At 40.6% G+C, this 18555-nt stretch overlaps 1 protein-coding gene across 2 annotated transcripts in view; it reads left to right on the plus strand.

Annotated features, from left to right (window-relative positions):
* LOC124789537 (probable tRNA N6-adenosine threonylcarbamoyltransferase) overlaps positions 1-17941 on the plus strand; it is a 75219-nt gene extending 57278 nt beyond the window's left edge. The window contains exon 6 of one of the 2 annotated variants that reach the window (XM_047256932.1): positions 279-710. In XM_047256932.1, the coding sequence (XP_047112888.1) occupies positions 279-387 (109 nt within the window). In that variant the 3' untranslated portion in view covers positions 388-710. Of the gene's footprint in view, positions 1-278; positions 711-17734 lie in introns of those variants that run through there. The other variant, XM_047256933.1, reaches the window with a different exon arrangement.
* Positions 17942-18555: the final 614 nt, after the last annotated feature.

The following is an 18555-nucleotide window of genomic DNA, read 5'->3' on the forward strand; positions in this document are numbered from 1 at the left end:
TCATTACTTTTAGACTCTACTTTGTCAGATAGCTCTTTAATATTGTAGTTCATTTCATGAGACATTTGTTGTACTAAACCTTTAAACCATTCTGGAGCCTCTGTGACCATTTTTCTTGTAATGATGATTGTACAGTGCAAATATTTTCTGTTATATAACCTCTATTATGCTAATAAAGGGTCACTGCACAGTTTTCTTAAAAGTGATAACACTGAAATTCTGTGTCACTCTCCAGATGAAAAAAAAGTTTTCAAAGTGGTTTTCTGTATTTTCTGCAGGCCGGGTCTGTTTGTGTGTGGCATAATGCAGCCGATTTTCATGGTTTATCCATGGACCCAGGACTGCGGTGCTTCTCAGCAGGCTAGAGACCATGGGCAATGGATTTAAAGAATTGAGACTGTCTCACTGCAAGCATGTTGTACAGTGTGGTGTTTTTATAGATTTTTATTTGTTTTAGTACATTTTGACACTTCAAAAGTAGTTCGTGTGTTAAAAAGCATGGATGATATGAAGAAGAAAATTGTGTCAGTCGCTGGCAGTTTGTTCACTATGTATGCATATGTTTTTCGAAAGAAAATTCGCACAATACCTGTAAAATAATAGATATAACACAGTGGGTAATAACTGACAATAACAAACATAGTAGAACCAACATTTTGTTGGCAGTCACCTGCAGTGTTAGTTTACACAATTCTTCCATGCCTTATACATTTCTTTCAAGAGGCCTACATTTTTCTGAGGTTATTTCTGCAATTGGTGAAGGTATTTTAAATACGCCTTGCGACTCCAAGGAAATGTGTGTTTCTATTACCAAATGTGTTTAATTTTATTGAAATAAAATAACTTCTTTGGTCTTAATGAAACACACATGCCATTTGGCTTGCTTTCTCCATCAAAAAACAGTTCATTACAAAAGATGTTAATGTTAGTACTTAAGATTTTTGCTCAAATCAGGAAATACCATCTGCTTCCAAGTTTATTTCAAATATTTCCTTCTTTGCACTATTGTTTCTTGTACTCTAGCTGCAAAGACAGATTATCCACTTATGTCTTAACTTACCTTTGATATCTCAAAATTTATCAGGGAAAAATGCGAAAACTCTCTGGAATTCTGGGAAATATCAGGAAATTTCACTTGGGGAAATGTGTGGCAACCCTGAAGTAGTACCTGTTCAAGACAGCTGTGCACACTAAGCCACTTAATTGGATTACCTTACAAACATAGTGTGACCAAGTGAAACACTTGCATCACTGTGAGGATAAGCATTGCAGTTTGGGGGTAACAGATGGAAATTTTGTTCTGTCTTGGGTAGCTTAATGATAGGCAACTGCTTGTGATAAGTGAGAAATACAGGTTTGACTCCTTGTGCAGTGCGAATTTCCATATATCACCAGCAGGTAGAACATCTGTACTAAATACAGCTGATGTCAGGTTATTTGCATTCAACAAATTTTTTCCTATGTAGTTTGTATTACAAAAAAAAAAAACTGTGCTGCAATCCTAAATAACAGTTCAAAACACAAAACTGTGCAACTGATAACAATTAATGATTATGCAAGTCAGTACTTTTGCAGTGACTCTGATCAGATTGATAAGAAGCAAATGCATTTTCAGTGCCCACACAGATTCTGAAGGTCATAATTTGTCAGGCAAATTGGATCGTTTCAAGTTTCCACAGTCTGATTTGGAAGTTTCTAAGCTTCAAAGCATTAATACAGACTACTGTCGTCACAAATAATTGACTGTGATATGGTGTAGATGTGTGTTAATACAAGCAGTCTAACTACCATAGAGCACTTGTTTTTAAGCAGTAGACAGAAGTCATGGAAAGGCTTGTTTCATTGAAAATGTGTCATTAATGAAGCTCATTGTTGATGGTAGATACCGTGTATGGTGTGAGTGTAAACACAATATCTGAGCTGTGTGTTATAGGCAGGCATGTAGTAGGGATGACAATCTGTGCAGGGCACTGTTATAACAGGAACAAACACAATTTGTGGAACGTAGTACTCTGTAGAGCTAATGTATGGTACAGTGAAATACTGGTTGCATGTAGCACTGAACACTTTGCGTGCACGACAATAATACAGGTTACAGAATAGGCTGAGCATTCATTTGTGGTCACTTAAACAATACTATTTCTTTTGTGGCTCACTAGAGTGCGCTATGGGGCCGACCCACATGGTGTCTATAAGCGGGCCTGAGAACTGTATGGATGTGTGATGTCTGGAATCACACACTTCATGAGTGAAGGTACATCACTCATCTGTTCTAGGGGGAAACCACGTATATACATAAAAGTACTAAGAATAGAAAAATGCGTAGTACAGGAGAAGCACTGGTACTGAAAAATTGCACCAGTACTGTAAAAAAAAAAAAAAAAAAAAAAAAAAAAAAAACTGGTCTCAAAAGGCATCGAGATTACTAGTCACAGAAATGCCAATGATGGCGCTGTGACCATTTCATCACCTGATGATGGCAGCAGCTGCTGCAGCATGTGGTGGGTAGGCACCAGCGAGTAGGGACAGGAGTAATGAGTGGCCAGTTTGGCACAAAGTCCCCCTCTCACGAGAGGCCGCAGGGCAGGACTGGGGACAGCATCTCTGTAGTGCCGTCCTCTTCAAGGTCAGTTTTTGGTGCCAGAGGCATCAGTGGGGGCATGGGAGATGATTACCGCACAGGACTAGCAATGGAGGCGGTGGTGGTGGTGGCTGCAGCATCCGGTGCAGGGGGGCAGCTCTGGCAATGGCTGTATACAAATGGGAGTGGAGGTGGGGACCTCAGACAGAGATCTGTCAGGAACACCCCCCCCCCACCCCCACACCCCTCTGCAGCACGAACTTTACCATCTGCGACATACGAACAGGCATTAGGGGCGAGGTAGGTGTTGGGCCCTCCATTATAGAACCCGCCATGTGCAGCCACAGCTGGTCAAGGTACAGGATGTCCACCTGTCGGGAGTGTTAACGACACACGAGTGCCAGCCCCAGTGACACTCAGTGATGGCAAGAACCCAATTTGGTCTGTGGCAAAAACAATGAGCCCAGACAGGCGCACCTGGCCTGAAGCGTTGCAGAGTTGGCAGCACTGGTGGACGCAGCGTCAGATGCAGCAGGTGAAGGAACGTCTGTGGTTGGCATCCATTTAGGTGCCCCACTAGGCTCTTGTCCCCCACTGGAGTGAATGGTACAGGCCCAAAAACAGTCTTAAAACAGTTTCAGGGTACCTGCCGGATACATACTTCCACATGTGAGTTTTAAATGTCTCAACCATGCCTTCGGCCTCGCAGGTAGATTGAGGATGAAATGGGGGACGTGTGAGATGGTGAATGCCACTCGCCTGACAAAAATATACAAATTCTTGAGAAACAAACAGGGGGTCATTATCAGTAGCCACACTGTATGGAAGTCCCTCAATTGCAAAAATCTTAGACAGGACTGAAATAGTGGCTGCCGCGGATGTGGTCGGACAACGTGCCACATAGGGAAACTTGGCATAGGTGTCCAGTACAATAAGCCAATATTGATTTAGGAAGGCCCAAGCAAAATTAACATTTAGACCAGGGCTGGACAAATACCGTTTCATGAGTGTGGGCACTCGCAGGTGCCTGCAAGGCATGACCGCGGCTCTCCACCACTCTGCCAGCCAGCAGTACCCCCACCATCCACTCACCTAGCCATGCATGTCACTGCGCTGTGCGGAATCACTCAGTCCGATTACTTCCCATCATTTTTGTTGTCTGTGCAGACATCGTGTTCAGTGTTTTTGATAAAACAGAACTAGTGGTTGGAAAATGGCTGAGGAGGAGTTAGTCATTGAAACGAAAGTCCTTTGAACACACACACATTAATCCACAGTGGGAAGAAGAGTACGTTTTTGTTGGAATGCAAAGCGGACCTCGGTGTTTGATTTACAATGCAACATTGTCTTCACTGAAGAAGTACAATGTGAAGCGACATTATCAACTGCCTCATGAGAAGGATATAGTCAGTTTGAATAATGAAGAAAGAAAAGTCAAACTCATCAAACTGAAGCAGAAAAAGGAGAAAGACTTACATATACATGTAGATAATTATGACATTGATTCATATTATTACTGTTGTTAATAATATGTTATGTGCATTTTCTGTCACTTTTACCTTCTCCTGTAGGTATTTACAGGACGAAAATCTCATCATCCACAACAATGCAGCGATGACAGTAAGCTATCGTGTAGCTCGTAGGTTAAACAGCATGGCTCTTTGGCGATGGAGAATTTGTGAAAGAATGTTTTGCTGCTGCTGCAACAATTTTGTGCTCAGCAAGTCTTCCTGTTTTTGAAACCGTTCCTCTTTCGTGGAGAATGGTTTGCAGTTGCATTGAAGAAAGAGCACACGATGTGGAAGCTCATTTGAGAAGCAGGATCAAAGATTTGGTTTTCTTTTCATTAGCATTAGACGAAAGCACTGATGTATGTGATATTGCTCAACTTGCAGTCTTTTTGTGAAGAGTTGATTCTCAGTTTAATGTGACTTTGAAACTCCTCGATTTAGTGCCAATGCATTACACAACAACAGACAACGATATATTTTTGTGCATAGAACATATAATAGAGAAATACGAGCTATATTAGGAAGAACTTTCATCGATTGCAACAGATGGTGCTCCTGCAATGATTAGTCATAAGTCTGGTATCGTTACTTTGATACGAAAAAAGTTAAAAGCCGGCGGTGTCCAGCAGGAACTACCAGCAATACATTGCTTTCTTCACCGTGTTAATTTGCTAGCAAAATGTGCCAAACTATTTGGTGTCATATACGTGGTTATAAAAACAGATGCAAAAGGAAAACTGGTGAAAGAATTTGATGACCCACAGTGGATTTTAGACCTTGCGTTTGTAACTTGAGGGACCAAAGCATCTGAATAGCTTGAATGTAGCTTTGCAAGGTAGAAATAAGGCAATTAGTGAAGTGTTTGACACCGTTTTTGTTTTCAAGAGAAAACAGATTTTTTGGGCGAAGCCACTGTCAGAAATGCCGTGCGTACGCTTCTTGAGAGTTGCACTAGTTGTTAGTGAAAACAATTTGGAACTGCAGAGGCTCAAAGAACTTTTTGATGGGTTTGTAACAATGCTACAGTCTCTTGAAGGCTTTTTTGATACTAGATTTGAGGACTTAAATCTTCTGGAATGCGATGTTACCCCTTTTGCAACTCCTTTTGCAGTCAATGTTGAAAATGTGCCTTCTGAAATTCAGTTGGAACTCGCGGACTTTCAATGCAGTCGGGTACTGAAGGAGAAGTTTCACACTGCAGAAACCTTGGAAAGCTTCTACAAATATTTTCCACGTGAACAGTTTCCATTGTTATTTAAAATAGCTGCTCGTCTGTATCTCTTCCGGAACAACATACTTGTGCGAAAGTGTTTTCTCCATAATGAAACTGACAAAATCGAAGCTTGGGAGTAGTCATACTAACGTTCATCTGACTGGTGCAGTGCACCTAATGACCAGTAATTTCACACCAAATATTGAGATGCTAGTTCAAAATCATTGTAAAAATATCCAGGATGACGTAAAATAATGTCTATGTCCTATTCGTATGTGGTACCCCTCCTCTGAACTACACACATCTGTGTAAATATAACGTAACACTTACAATACGAATGTGTTTGTTTGTTAATCCTTTACATCTGTTTCCTATTTGTGGCCATGAAAGTAGAACATGTTACAATGGTTCTAAACTGTTTTTCATCCGTTCACAGCCAACCGTTGCGTGGTACAGGGTACACAGGCTTCAGGTAAGCATGTTTTACACTTACCTCCCACACACACATGTTGTGCCACATACGATTGGCTTCCTGATAAATGTGTACCGGCGCCAAGTTCACAGACACCACGTATGTGTGAAATGACCTCGGACTTGTGTGTGTTCCACCAGAACGACATCCGTTAGCTTGTCCATACTCAGTTGTGTGCGCGAAACACTCTAACTGTGGGATGGTTGCTCTTGGTGCAATATACATACCCAAGCGCCCAGCCACATTGCACAACTCTGCTATCTGCACTATGTGCCCTCACAGTTGATCAATGTTGCCCTTGTGGCTCACGGTGCCCATGGGCAACCATGCAAGCAGCTCTTGTGCCCACCCCTGATGTAGATGCTCCCACAGGCGCTGCGGTGTCGCCCATGGGGAAAAGGATGTCCACAGAGCTGCCTGTTGCTGAACACAGTGAGTGCAAGCAGCAATAAGCTGCATAATGTCACCATCAATGCCCAACTGGCGTGCCAAAGCTTTGATGGGTGAGAGGTTCCCGATGACTGACATGCAGAAACTGCAGTACATTACGGCATAAGGAAGCAGGAATAATAACGGGGTTAGCAATGTCCTCTGTAGCTAACAAAAGAACCCCATCAAATACTGAAACATGGTGCTTGAGGGAGAAGTAATTATGCAAGGAATCAGAGGCATGGCTGGGGGTTTTTCCGGCCACAGGTATTACACAAAAGAGAGGACCTTACTGAGTACAGGGTCCGCCGTAACAGCCAATGCTGTCATGGCACTAGTGAATGGAAAACCATCGACCATGTTCTGGTTCTCAATGTCTAAGTAGAAACAAAGCAAGTAGTACTGATTGAACACTGGGTCTGGTCCGATCGGTAGGTGAAATTAGGCATCGGCATTGACACATTGTGATGTTGGCTGGTAATGGATCTGATAATGATAACAAGATAGGAAGAGAGCCCACTACTGTGAACAATGTGCTGCTTTGTCCGACATGGAAGCTGAAGGATTAGAAAGAGCAACAAATGGCTTGTGCGTAATTAAATGGAACATAGAACCAAACAAGAAGACATGAAATTTCTTGATGTCAAACATAATTGCTAAAACCTCCTTTCCAATCTGATAAAACCACTGATGAGTGCGAGTCAGTCTTAAAAGCATAAGCAATGGGTCGTTCAGACCTGTCCATGTAGTTATGTGCCAACACTGTGCCAAGACCATGCTGAGAGGTAGCCAAGACGAGATGCTCACTTGGCTGAAAAGTGGCCAGACACAGAGCATATTGAAGCTTAGGTGTAAGCAAAGGGAACACGTGGTCTCAAGCTGGGGACTAGGAAAAGGCACATTTTTATGCAAAAGCATGGGCAGATGCTGAGTAACAGTGGATGCATCTGGTACAAGCTTATAATAGATGCAACTGTCCCTAGAAACACCTGCAGTTCCTTTATGGAGGTTGGCTGCGGCAAAGCTGCAATTGCGTCAACATAGAGATGCAACACCATGACCCCTGTATGAGAAACCTCAAATCCTAGGTACTCAGTTGACGGCTGAAAAAAATTGAAATTTGGCAAGATTGCACTTCTACATATACATCTAATCCATACTCCGCAAGCCACCTGACGGCGTGTGGTGGGGGGTACTTTGAGTACCTCTATCAGTTCTCCCTTCTATTCCAGTCTCATATTGTTCGTGAAATGAAAGATTTTCGGTATGCCTCTGTGTGGGCTGTAATCTCTCTGATTTTATCCTCATGGTCTCTTCATGAGATATATGTAGGAGGGAGCAATATGCTGCTTGACTCCTGGGTGAAGGTTGTTCTTGAAACTTCAACAAAAGCCTGTACCGAGCTACTGAGTGTCTCTCCTACAGAGTCTTCCACTGGAGTTTATCTATCATCTCTGTAACGCTTTTGCAATTACTAAATGATCCTGTAACGAAGCGCACCGCTCTCCATTGGATCTTCTCTATCTCTTCTATCAACCCTATCTGGTACTGATCCCTCACTAGTGAGCAGTATTCAAGCAGTGGGCGAACAAGTGTACTGTAACCTACTTCCTTTGTTTTCGGATTGCATTTCCTTAGGATTCTTCCACTGAATCTCAGTCTGGCATCTGCTTTACCAATGATCAACTTTATATGATCATTCCATTTAAAATCACTCCTAACGCCTACTCCCAGATAATTCACAGAATTAAATGCTTCCAGTTGCTGACGTGCTATATTGTAGCTAAATGATAAAGGAGCTTTCTTTCTGTGTATCCACAGCACATTACACTTGTCTACATTGAGATTCAGTTGCCATTCCCTGCACCATGCGTCAATTTGTTGCAGATCCTCCTGCATTTCCGTACAATTTTCCATTGTTACAACCGCTCGATATACCACAGCATCATCCGCAAAAAGCCTCAGTGAACTGCCAATGTTATCCACAAGGTCATTTATGTGTATTGTGAATAGCAACGGTCCTATGACACTCCCCTGCGGCACACCTGAAATCTTTCTTACTTCGGAAGACTTCTCTCGGTTGAGAATGACATGCTGCGTTCTGTTATCTAGCAACTCTTCATTCCAATCTCACAATCGGTCTGACAGTCCATATGCTCTTACTTTGTTCATTAAACGACTGTGGGGAACTGTGTCGAACGCCTTGCGGAAGTCAAGAGGCCCACAGACTGAAAAACAGAAAACAATTGAAAATTGCTAAGGTGATCTTCGGTGGAAGACTGCGAAACAATGATACTGTTGAAGTAATTGATGCATCTGGGCACAGAGGCTGTCAGATTTTCTAAAACATGCTGAAAAATTGCGGGCACACTGGCAATGCCAAATGGCAAGTGGTGTTATTGGTCACAGGTCGAAAGATGTATTGGTACAGGTCGAAAGATGTATTGACAATGAGAAGGTGCCTAGTGGTCTCGTCCAAGGGGAGCTGGAGGTATACTACCGACAAATCAATGTTTTGGAAAAGTAATGGTCACCTGATAATTTTGTGAGGAACTCATCAGGGCAAGGCAAAGGGTATGTGTCTATCATGGACTATGCATTAATCATGACGCTGAAGTCGCCGTAGAGGTGAAGCGTACCCTTCGGCGTCTTAAATAGGCCGAATGACACTGAGCGTCATCAAACGGTCTAATTCAGCCTTGACAGAGTCGTGCAGTGCGACAGGCACTTGCTGCTCCCGAAAACAATGAGGGCAGGTGGACTCTTTCCATGGCAATGTGAGCCTGAAAACTATTTGCAAAACCAAGCCCAGAGGAAAACAATGACAAACACTCAGAACAGAGGGACTCCAGTTGCTGGTACGGGACTTGATCCGACACAAAATTTACCTCATTGCCAGCGGAGAAACTGAAAGCATTAAACGCATCTAAGCCGAACAGGTCTGTGGTATGAGAATGATTCACAACAAGGAAGGTGAGAGGATGAACATCAGATTTGTAAGATACAGGAGTGAAGAACTGACTTAGTATCAGTATCTGCTGTTTATTGTAGCTAACCAGCTTCTGTGAAACCTGTGTGAGGTGAGAGGAGCCCAAGTCCATGTACGTTTGTCCGCTTATGAAAGTCACTGCAGCACCTGTGTCCACTTGCATGTTTAGTGGTGTATTAAACACGCACAGGTTAATAAACATTTTGTTTGAGGTGACATTCGTTGTAGAGACACAGTTGATGGCCATCGGTACTACTGTGTCCGCCATGTTCGAAGAGTAGCTACACACCGACGCAGTGTGGCCTTTCTTTCAACACTTGTTACAAACAGCCCAATGCTTAGGGCAATACAGCACTCTCATGTTGGGCAAGATGAACGGGGCGACACGGCCACTGTTGTGACACGGCTTGTTGGTGCTGTGGCCATCAATAATGCTACCCCATGTGAATCTGAGTCAAGGGTTGTACAACTACAATGGCTTCCCCATTATCCTGAACACATGCAGCGTGCCCAACAGCGGTTGACTGAGGAAATTCCAATACCTCCTCCCAACCACCAATCTGATTTGCCTGCAGCTTGGACACTTCGAAGTACTGTCATATATTGAGCACATCCGTAAGGCTTGGAAGAATAGCAGGAAGAATAACAACATTGTGCACCATGTGATCAGCGTAGGATTTTTGATGGGTACTTTTGTGGTACGAAGTACCCTCCGCCACGCACGGTATGGTGGATTGCGGAGTATGTATGTAGATGAAGTAGTGACAAATTTATGATGACAGCCCAACCTGTGTAATTCTGCAGCCCAGGCTTTGTAAGATTGGTTTGGGCATTTCTGAGCATGGTAAAATTCTACATACGTTGCAGTGACATGTGTTCTGTCACAGTAATAGGTTGAGAGAAGCTTGCACATTCCATCAAATGATAAGCTGGTTGGTTCTTGCAAAGGTGTAAGTTGGCACAACAACAGATACAGCCAGGAAAAAAGAAAGCACAATTTTGCATTACCCACATGAAACACCTGGAAATGTTGACATAACTGTGTCTCTTAGGAGTTCCAATCTTCAGCCGATTCATCATATGTCAGAAAGGGTGATGGTTGCACTGGTGGAAGAGAACATGCTGTGAACACGTGATGGCTGCCCGCTTTATTTCTTTGTTGATTGTCCTTGGTGTCAATGTACTGCATTGCTACACTGGCTGAAACATGAGGTTTGTAATTTCAACACTGTAAATAATGTAGCCGACGGGTTGCATTTCACTGTTCACAACCTCCCAATAATACACAGTTATATATGGTCAGTACTCTATTGCTTAACTTTCGATAAGCCTCATTAATGGGTTTCAGCCAAACACCCTCATACTGCTTCAGTAGATTACTGTTGAACATCCATGAGCAGTAAAAAACATAACCACACATTTCAGTCTTTTAGAATAAAAAGGTACGTATAGAACAGACACTGTCATTGTTTTAACACATGGTCTGATTGTGTTACACTTATTTCACACATGCATTGTTGTTGTTCTAACCAACAAGGTTTCCTGTCTGAAACTCACGTGGACTGACTGTCTCGGGACCAAAAATCAGGCCCTTACATATCCTCACAATAATAGGTAGTGAAACTGCACATTGCTTGAAGTTAACTTTACAGAAATTACATTTAAAACTTGACTCATTAAATTAACTGAATACATCTTTTTAACAGTTTTGTCTACTACAAGGATTAAGCTGAATTATTTGTTTAAATCATGAAATTAACATATATAGTTATACAGACAATACTTTTGATGAAACTGTTGATTACTTTGGAATTAATTAAGGGTTGACTTAGCAAACACATTTTCGAATAGGGCCAAATAGATCCTTTAAGAATACTGTTAGTTGTTCCTTCAAATGTGTATAATTAGTACAGAATTTATATTTGTTTATAAGTCGTCAATAGAATTTAAGTTATGAAACAATTACTGATTTCGCCCTATAATGAAAGATACCAACTAGGAATAGTCAAAATAAGTTGAAAAATCAATTACGTACATAAAACTAAGCACAAAATTAGATCGTGTGTTAGAATGTTAAAAACTGAGGGCTAACCTTTCTCTTTTATGAAAATGTAGATTATACTGGCATGTGTTAACGGTAATTAGTTAGACACGAAAAAATGAATTTTAAGGAGGCAGATGGCAAAACAAGAGGGGAAGTAAAATTATCCCGGATTGTTTCATCACAAGCACTCAGATGCCACTTGATTGGGAACAGGGGAGAGTGTGTGCTGTTGTTCCACGAAAGCTTGTTGGTGGCCAGTGATACGTTTAGTATATCTTCCATCAAGATGTTTGTTGTCTGACTTAACACTGACATTAACACACGGAGAAAATGTAATCCCATTGTCGTCGCCAAGTTTTTTATAGAAAGTACTAACATGATTTATGAAACACAGTACTTTGTAGAGCGAGTGTAAGATACAAACAGGCACAGGTCGTGCATAGCACTGAATCCATTGAATGGACAGCAGTAATACAGGTTACAGAACCGAACAAGCACTCATTTGCAATTGCTTAAATAATATTGTTTCTTTCGCGGCTCACCATAGTGTGCCAGGAGGCCTCTATATGCGGACCTGTGAACTGTACGGACACGCAATCTCTGAAATTGTGTGCATCATGACTAAAGGTATATCAGGCGCATGGGTGACAGCATATCAGAGGTGACATGAGAGATCAGCCCTTTGAGGTGAACAGGTATCATCAGTATCCCAGAGACAGTGATTCAACATGTGTTAACCACTACCCAGGGCAACCACAAGTATTTTATGAACAGATGAACTGTGCAGAATGTTTTATGGTCTACTGTGGAAGCAAACAATTTGAATGTGGGGCATCAGGAACCCATTTCTACCAGAACAGTGTGGAGACCAGTGCACTGTGCAGGCTTCAGTAGCCACTGACAGACTATTGCCCCTTTGGTGACATCTCAGCACAGACCTTAATGACTAGCATGGGCCCACTAGCATAGACACTGAACTGTACAACAAAGCCAGTAGGCTGCTCGGGCAGGTGAAACTCAGCTTCAGTTCTATTGAGTTGATGGGAACATGAGAATTCAGTGTTTTCCCCATTGAAGCTACAGACCTTGCCTGTGACAGTGTTATATCCCAGCAGGGGTTGGCTCCGTTACGGTATGGGCTTTGTTGAAATGGTTGCAATTAGGGCCATTGTCCTGTTGCAGGGACTATTATATGTGACCATTCTTGTAGACAGTCCATATCCCTTTCTGACATTAAAGTGCCCTAATGAAGAGGTCATGTTCTGAGAGGACAAAGCAACATATCAATGCTGTTTGGTTGCACACAGGTGGTTTAATGATCACTGAAGAGAATTCATGACCATGGCTTGATCCCCCAGATCACCAAATCTTAAATCAGTCAAACATTTAGGAGATGCTGTCGATACCTGTGTATACTTGATGAACCAGCACCAACTCCATGAGTATGGTTGAGAGTAGCATTGCAAGATGTGTGGATCACTATCTCTCCAGGAGATTCCAATACCTCATAGAATCCGTGCCCTGATGTGTTTTTCAGTTTTTAGTGCTTTAGAATGAGCGACTCTTTATTAATACCACATACAGTGCATTTCCATGATGTTCTGCTTTTACTCCAACAAGGCATGTTACACCATCAAGTGTATCAATGTGGTTGCTAGAGATACCATCACAACAATGCATACCATGTGAAAAGATACTCAGTAATCACATGATCACATGATTTCACATGATACTCAGTAAATTTTTGCACATATCTTGACTTTGACTCATAGCACCATCCTGAATTTTTTAATGCAGTTTGACCATATGTGACTGACCTAAATTCACTTTTGAAGTCCAATCCCACTACATGATTGTGTGTCTTCATTTTGATTCTACATAAAAACAGTTGCACAAAGGCAGAGCCTGGTACTGTGCATCATGCCAAACATTTAAATAAATATCTGTATCTCCTAATATCCAAATAGCTTTGTGTTTATGCTTGAGACTACTGGTTTTAGGGTGTACATTTCGGTTTTTGAATTCACTGTCTCACTTTCATTTATAAAATTGTGTGAATCAAAACACAGCAATACATTCATATTGAGTACAAAATAATTTTACTTGAGAATATTTGCAAGATTTATGTAGTATGGGTCCTAGTAACACATGAAGTGTTTATTTTCATCATTTTTCTCTTGAAAACAAAATGTTTTTAAGTACTAAAGTAGTATGTGTTCTCAGCTGAATGGGAAGTTGTTATGCAGCAATGAAGTTCATTGAACAAAAATAACTTTGGTTGGTTGGTGAAGAAATACAGCTTGAAAGGAAAAAAAAATGGATTGAAAGGTGTTTTGATAATATGATACATTTTATATACAAAATGAACTGAAAGGTATTGCAAGAAAAAGGATGACTTTGTGCTAGTGGGCGTACGTGATACTTTCTATACAGGAAGCTCCTATCTAATGTTTTCTTCAATCCTTAGAAGGCCTGTGTTGCAAGTATGAGACATGTTGTCCTCGGACAACTTCCATGACAGTTTTCACGTTCTGATACTCTTCTTACATCCACTTGCAGTTTTAAGTGCCAAGTTTTCTAACTTCTATCAACTTGTTTTGAACAAGAGACCTAAGTTCCTCATTGCAATTTTTTTTAATCACAGGAGTTGCAATATCGAATAACTCTGTTTTTTTTTCTTTTTTTTCCCTGTGCTTAATTTGTGTGTGTGTGTGTGTGTGTGTGTGTGTGTGTGTGTGTGTGTGTGTGTGTGTGTGTGTGTGTGTGTGTGGGCGCGCGCGCGCTCACACACGCCTATTCTGTGAGTGAGTTGCAGTGACTAGACAATTTTAGAACCAGCCGTATTCATAACTTCAATGATGAACCACCACTGAACACTAACTTATCATGAAGCAGCAGATATGTAAAGCAATACAAGCATCTCACTATTATACTAGTGTTACATTACCCAAGTAGCAACATTATTGTCTGCATGAAATGAGGACTTCTGATTTGTCTTTTTTGTTTAAGTTTTAAACAAACAAGATAATTTTTATGTGATATAGACCCATTTGGTTGTGATATTTTGGTAACTGTTTTCTGGATTTATCTCCTCTGTCAATTTTAATTATTAAGCGCTAAGTCTTATGTGATGTTTGAGGTACTGGAATGCATGAAGTGTGATTAGAGGATGTTTTTTCTCATACATCAAATTCCCTACAATCTCCTCTGTGTACTTTATCAAAATAATGTACTCAGCAAACAGAATGTTCCTGATTGGTTCTCATTTTTGCTGTAAATTTGGGAGAAGCATGTATAATTCTTCTGGGTTTCAGAAAATGTTGGAATTTGGCAGAGATGTAAAGATGTAGTAACAAGTTAGCATAGTATCCATTAGGTCTAAAAGTTATCCCATGTGACAATGTGTCGTTTTCCTTGATGCTTCCATCTCACTTTTGAATCTGCATGTCATTCTTCTGTGGAATAATGACTGTTATGGAAAGGATAGATTACTACTCACCATACAGTGGACATGTTAGTTGCAGACAGCCATAACAAACCGAAAGCTTACTTGTTTAGCAGTCTTTTTGTTGTGCCTCTCTGCGACCCAACAACTCCACTATATGGTGAGTAGCAATCTATCCTTTTCAAAATATTGTCATTTTTCCATTCTACATTTTCCATTGTTTGATTTTTCAGTGGAATAAGTATCTGATGGTGAAGGGCAAGGCTTGTGAAACAAAGTGGTATTTATTTATCTCAGCTTAAGATATTAAATTTGATTTGTGGATTTGTAGTTCAGAGGGGAGACCTAGCAATTTGCAGCACTTACAGTATTTGTGATTCAGTATGTCAGTCTTCTTTTTTTAATGAGAAGGTAGCTGCCAATTATAGTTGATAAGAAGAGTTATGCGGTGCATATTAAAAAAAGTGCAGTGTTAACTTATCTTCAGCCATTAGTATGGAAGCTTATGTGTGCTAAACTTGTCTGTTCTATAGATGCTATAGATGGATTGCTAATCCATTGTCAGTCCAATGTTCGGGTAACCAAATACATCTCCTGTACTCTTTTTAGTAATTTACATGATATTTTTTCTCTTCTTTATTCTAAAATAGTAGCCTAGCAAAAATTGAGCAGGAGGCTGGTACAGGTGCTAAAGATCATGTTGTCTTGCATCTGAAAGCGCATTGTCATCTTTTTTCCATATAATACTCGTATTTCATGTTGTTAGTAATATTCATTCCTTATCTTTCATTCAGTTAATATGATATTCAGTCTGTTCCTTCTTACTTGACTTCCGTATCCCGTCATACTTCTCCATACCTCCTGTCTCTCTGTTATGGCATACCATTCCCTCTCCTTTTCTTGGTAATAATTTTACCACTATTATTAGGTATCTGTTTTTATTTTGAAAATCTATTTTATGTAAATGATTTGTTACAAGTATCAACTGAATGAAATAGATCCGCCAATTTTTTAAACAATGGGAAATCAAGGATAGAATGTAACAGTATCATGAAAAGGATAGTCGCTACTCACCATATAGCAGAGATGCTGAATTATAGATAGGCGCAACAAAAAGACTGTCACACAGTTAGCTTAGGGCCAACAAGGCCTTTTTAAAAAATAGACAGCACACACACACACACACACACACACACACACACACACACACACACACACACACACACACACACAAAATTCACATCACATGATCAAAGTCTCTGGCGGCTGAAGCCAGACTATAATTGGAGAGGAAACCTGGTAGGGGAAGAAAGAGGGTGGGGCGGGGAGGGGGAGGGATAGCAGGGTAAGAGTGGGGGATAGTAAAGTGCTGCTGTGGGAACGTAACAAGGGCGAGATGGAGAGAGGGTAGGGCAGCTGGGTGTAGTCAGGAGGTTAGATGGAGGACCACCGTGTGTGTGTGTGTGTGTGTGTGTGTGTGTGTGTGTGTGTGTGTGTGTGTGGGGGGGGGGGGGGTCTATTTTTGACGATAAAGGCCTTGTTGGCCGAAAGCGTATTGTGTGACAATCCTGTTGTGCTTACCTATGACTCAGCATCTCCACTATGTGGTGAATTGCAACTATCCTTTTCATACTAATGTTACATTTTCCCAATTTTTTGATACTGATGTTACATTTTCCCAATTTTTTGATATTTTTAAGCATTCTCTCATATTGTATCTCATTACCAAATCCATGAGGATGGAAGAACTGATGAGCTCGAAGTTGAGCCCCTCGAAATCATCATCTTAAACCACCACTTCCTGCAACCCAATTTCCCTCGAACTTCAAAGGTTGTTCAGTGTAGTGGAAGATTCTATACCAGTGAATTGTATAACTTCAAGCCAAATTATGTCATCACATTCTTAAGAGGTCATGGTTCCACCGTCGCTGTATATTATTTAAATAAGATGCATTATTCACCACTAGCCACTACTCTCTGCAGATCCTTGACTTATTTTAATTTGTGCTTGGTCACATTGAACTCCAACAAAAGGAGTACAATAATTACATAACATCAACTGACTGACTCATTTCGAAACTTAAAACTACCTCCCTCGTTGTTCCACATTATTACTGCACTCATCTCCTTTGTCATACATTCTGTGAAGAAGTCCATTGATCATTGTCTTTCTCTCTAAGCTTGCCTCCAAGGATTTTACCTGTTACACAAATATTTGTGAAGTAAATACTTGAGAATAATGCAGGAAGACATTTTTGCTTCTCTATACACACAGAATTCGGAACACATCGGTTGATGTACACTCTTTCTCTTAACTCTAAGGTTACAGCCACTGCCAAGGAGCACCTTTCCCCTCACCCTCCACCCCTCCCATCCCCCCAATCTCCCCCACCTTCCAGCCCCTTCCCACCCTCCAAAACTACCTGCCAATGATAGTTTAAATATTAGTCTAAATATTCTTCACATTCTTCACAAAATTTGTTCTTGATTGGAAGAAATAACTGATCCATTTCAGATGAATGTGCACATGTTTTAATACAGTTAATTTAATTAAGTTTGACTTTCAGCATGCTGAATCAGTTTCAATTACAAATCATTAAATGTTAATTGCTTTTTCAGTGAAAGTGTCATCAAATATGACTGCCTGTTGCACTTGTAACAAATGAAATAATTTTTTGTCTATAGCATTCTGCAGCAGACAACGTATTTAACTAGAACATTTTTTTTTTATGTGCTTGATGATCTTTATTTTGAAATATTGATAACTTGTTCACATGTGCAAAATATATATATATATATATATATATATATATATATATATATATATATATATATGTGTGTGTGTGTGTGTGTGTGTGTGTGTGTGTGTGTGTGTGTGTGTGTGTGGGCGCGCGCGTGTGTGCGTGTGCGCGTGGGTGTGCGTGCGTGCGTGCGTGCGATTCCGTGCGCATGCACGCGTTTTACATTTGGTGTAGGTGCGCATATTTCTTTGCAGTTCATAGTGGTGGGCAGGTGTCTTGTGTTAATGTTTCGTAATAATGTGTTTACAGATATCGGACTGATGAAGTAGAAGTGACTTGGAGGTAGAATATGTGGAATGGGACATCCAAACGGAACAGAAGGAATATATCAATCCTCTTACTTGTTTGTACCATACTTGCACAAGCAGGAGACTGTACCTCTCTGAATATGATGACTGTCAGAAAGTGTAAAAATAAAGAGCTCTCAAATAAAAATAACTGCTTGTCAAAAATGAAGTTGTTGTTTTAATCATTAGAGTATTAAATATAAAAGTAATATCTTTGTAATTGTTCTTACTTCATTTTAATTGAAATACTTTCTTATCGATGTTCTGAACAGTGATGATGTCTGAGGCTGTGATCACAGAGGGATTCCTCTGACAGCTGACCTTTTCAAATCTGTATGTCAGTATGTATGCATTCTCAATTCAACTGCTTTCAGTGACTGAGTGTACAGATTTCGGACAATGGTTGGCGAAATTAAAATCAGTTTTTTCTTTGGCTGAATTGGACGACATAGCCACATCCAAAACTCGTATTGAGAGAAACTTATACGTTCCGTATACGGAGTTTGTGGCATTCTGAGGAAGAGAACAGTGATATATCTCAGAGTACATTGTGTTAATTTGCTACTTTGTCCTTTACTAACCCATAGCAGATGTGCCATTTTTCATAATGTGGTTACTCTGAGTATAATTAACAATGATCAAATAAACTAACTTTGTATGGCCTAAATCACTGTTTTATTAAACAATAATAAAATAAATCTTTCTTTGTATTACTTGGTTTCCACACACAAGTGTTACGCGACAATAATGACCCTCTTGAAGCATTAAATACTGCAGTTGCAT

The sequence above is a fragment of the Schistocerca piceifrons genome, chromosome 3 (genome assembly GCF_021461385.2).
Source record: "Schistocerca piceifrons isolate TAMUIC-IGC-003096 chromosome 3, iqSchPice1.1, whole genome shotgun sequence".
In the NCBI taxonomy this organism is placed as follows: domain Eukaryota; kingdom Metazoa; phylum Arthropoda; class Insecta; order Orthoptera; family Acrididae; genus Schistocerca; species Schistocerca piceifrons.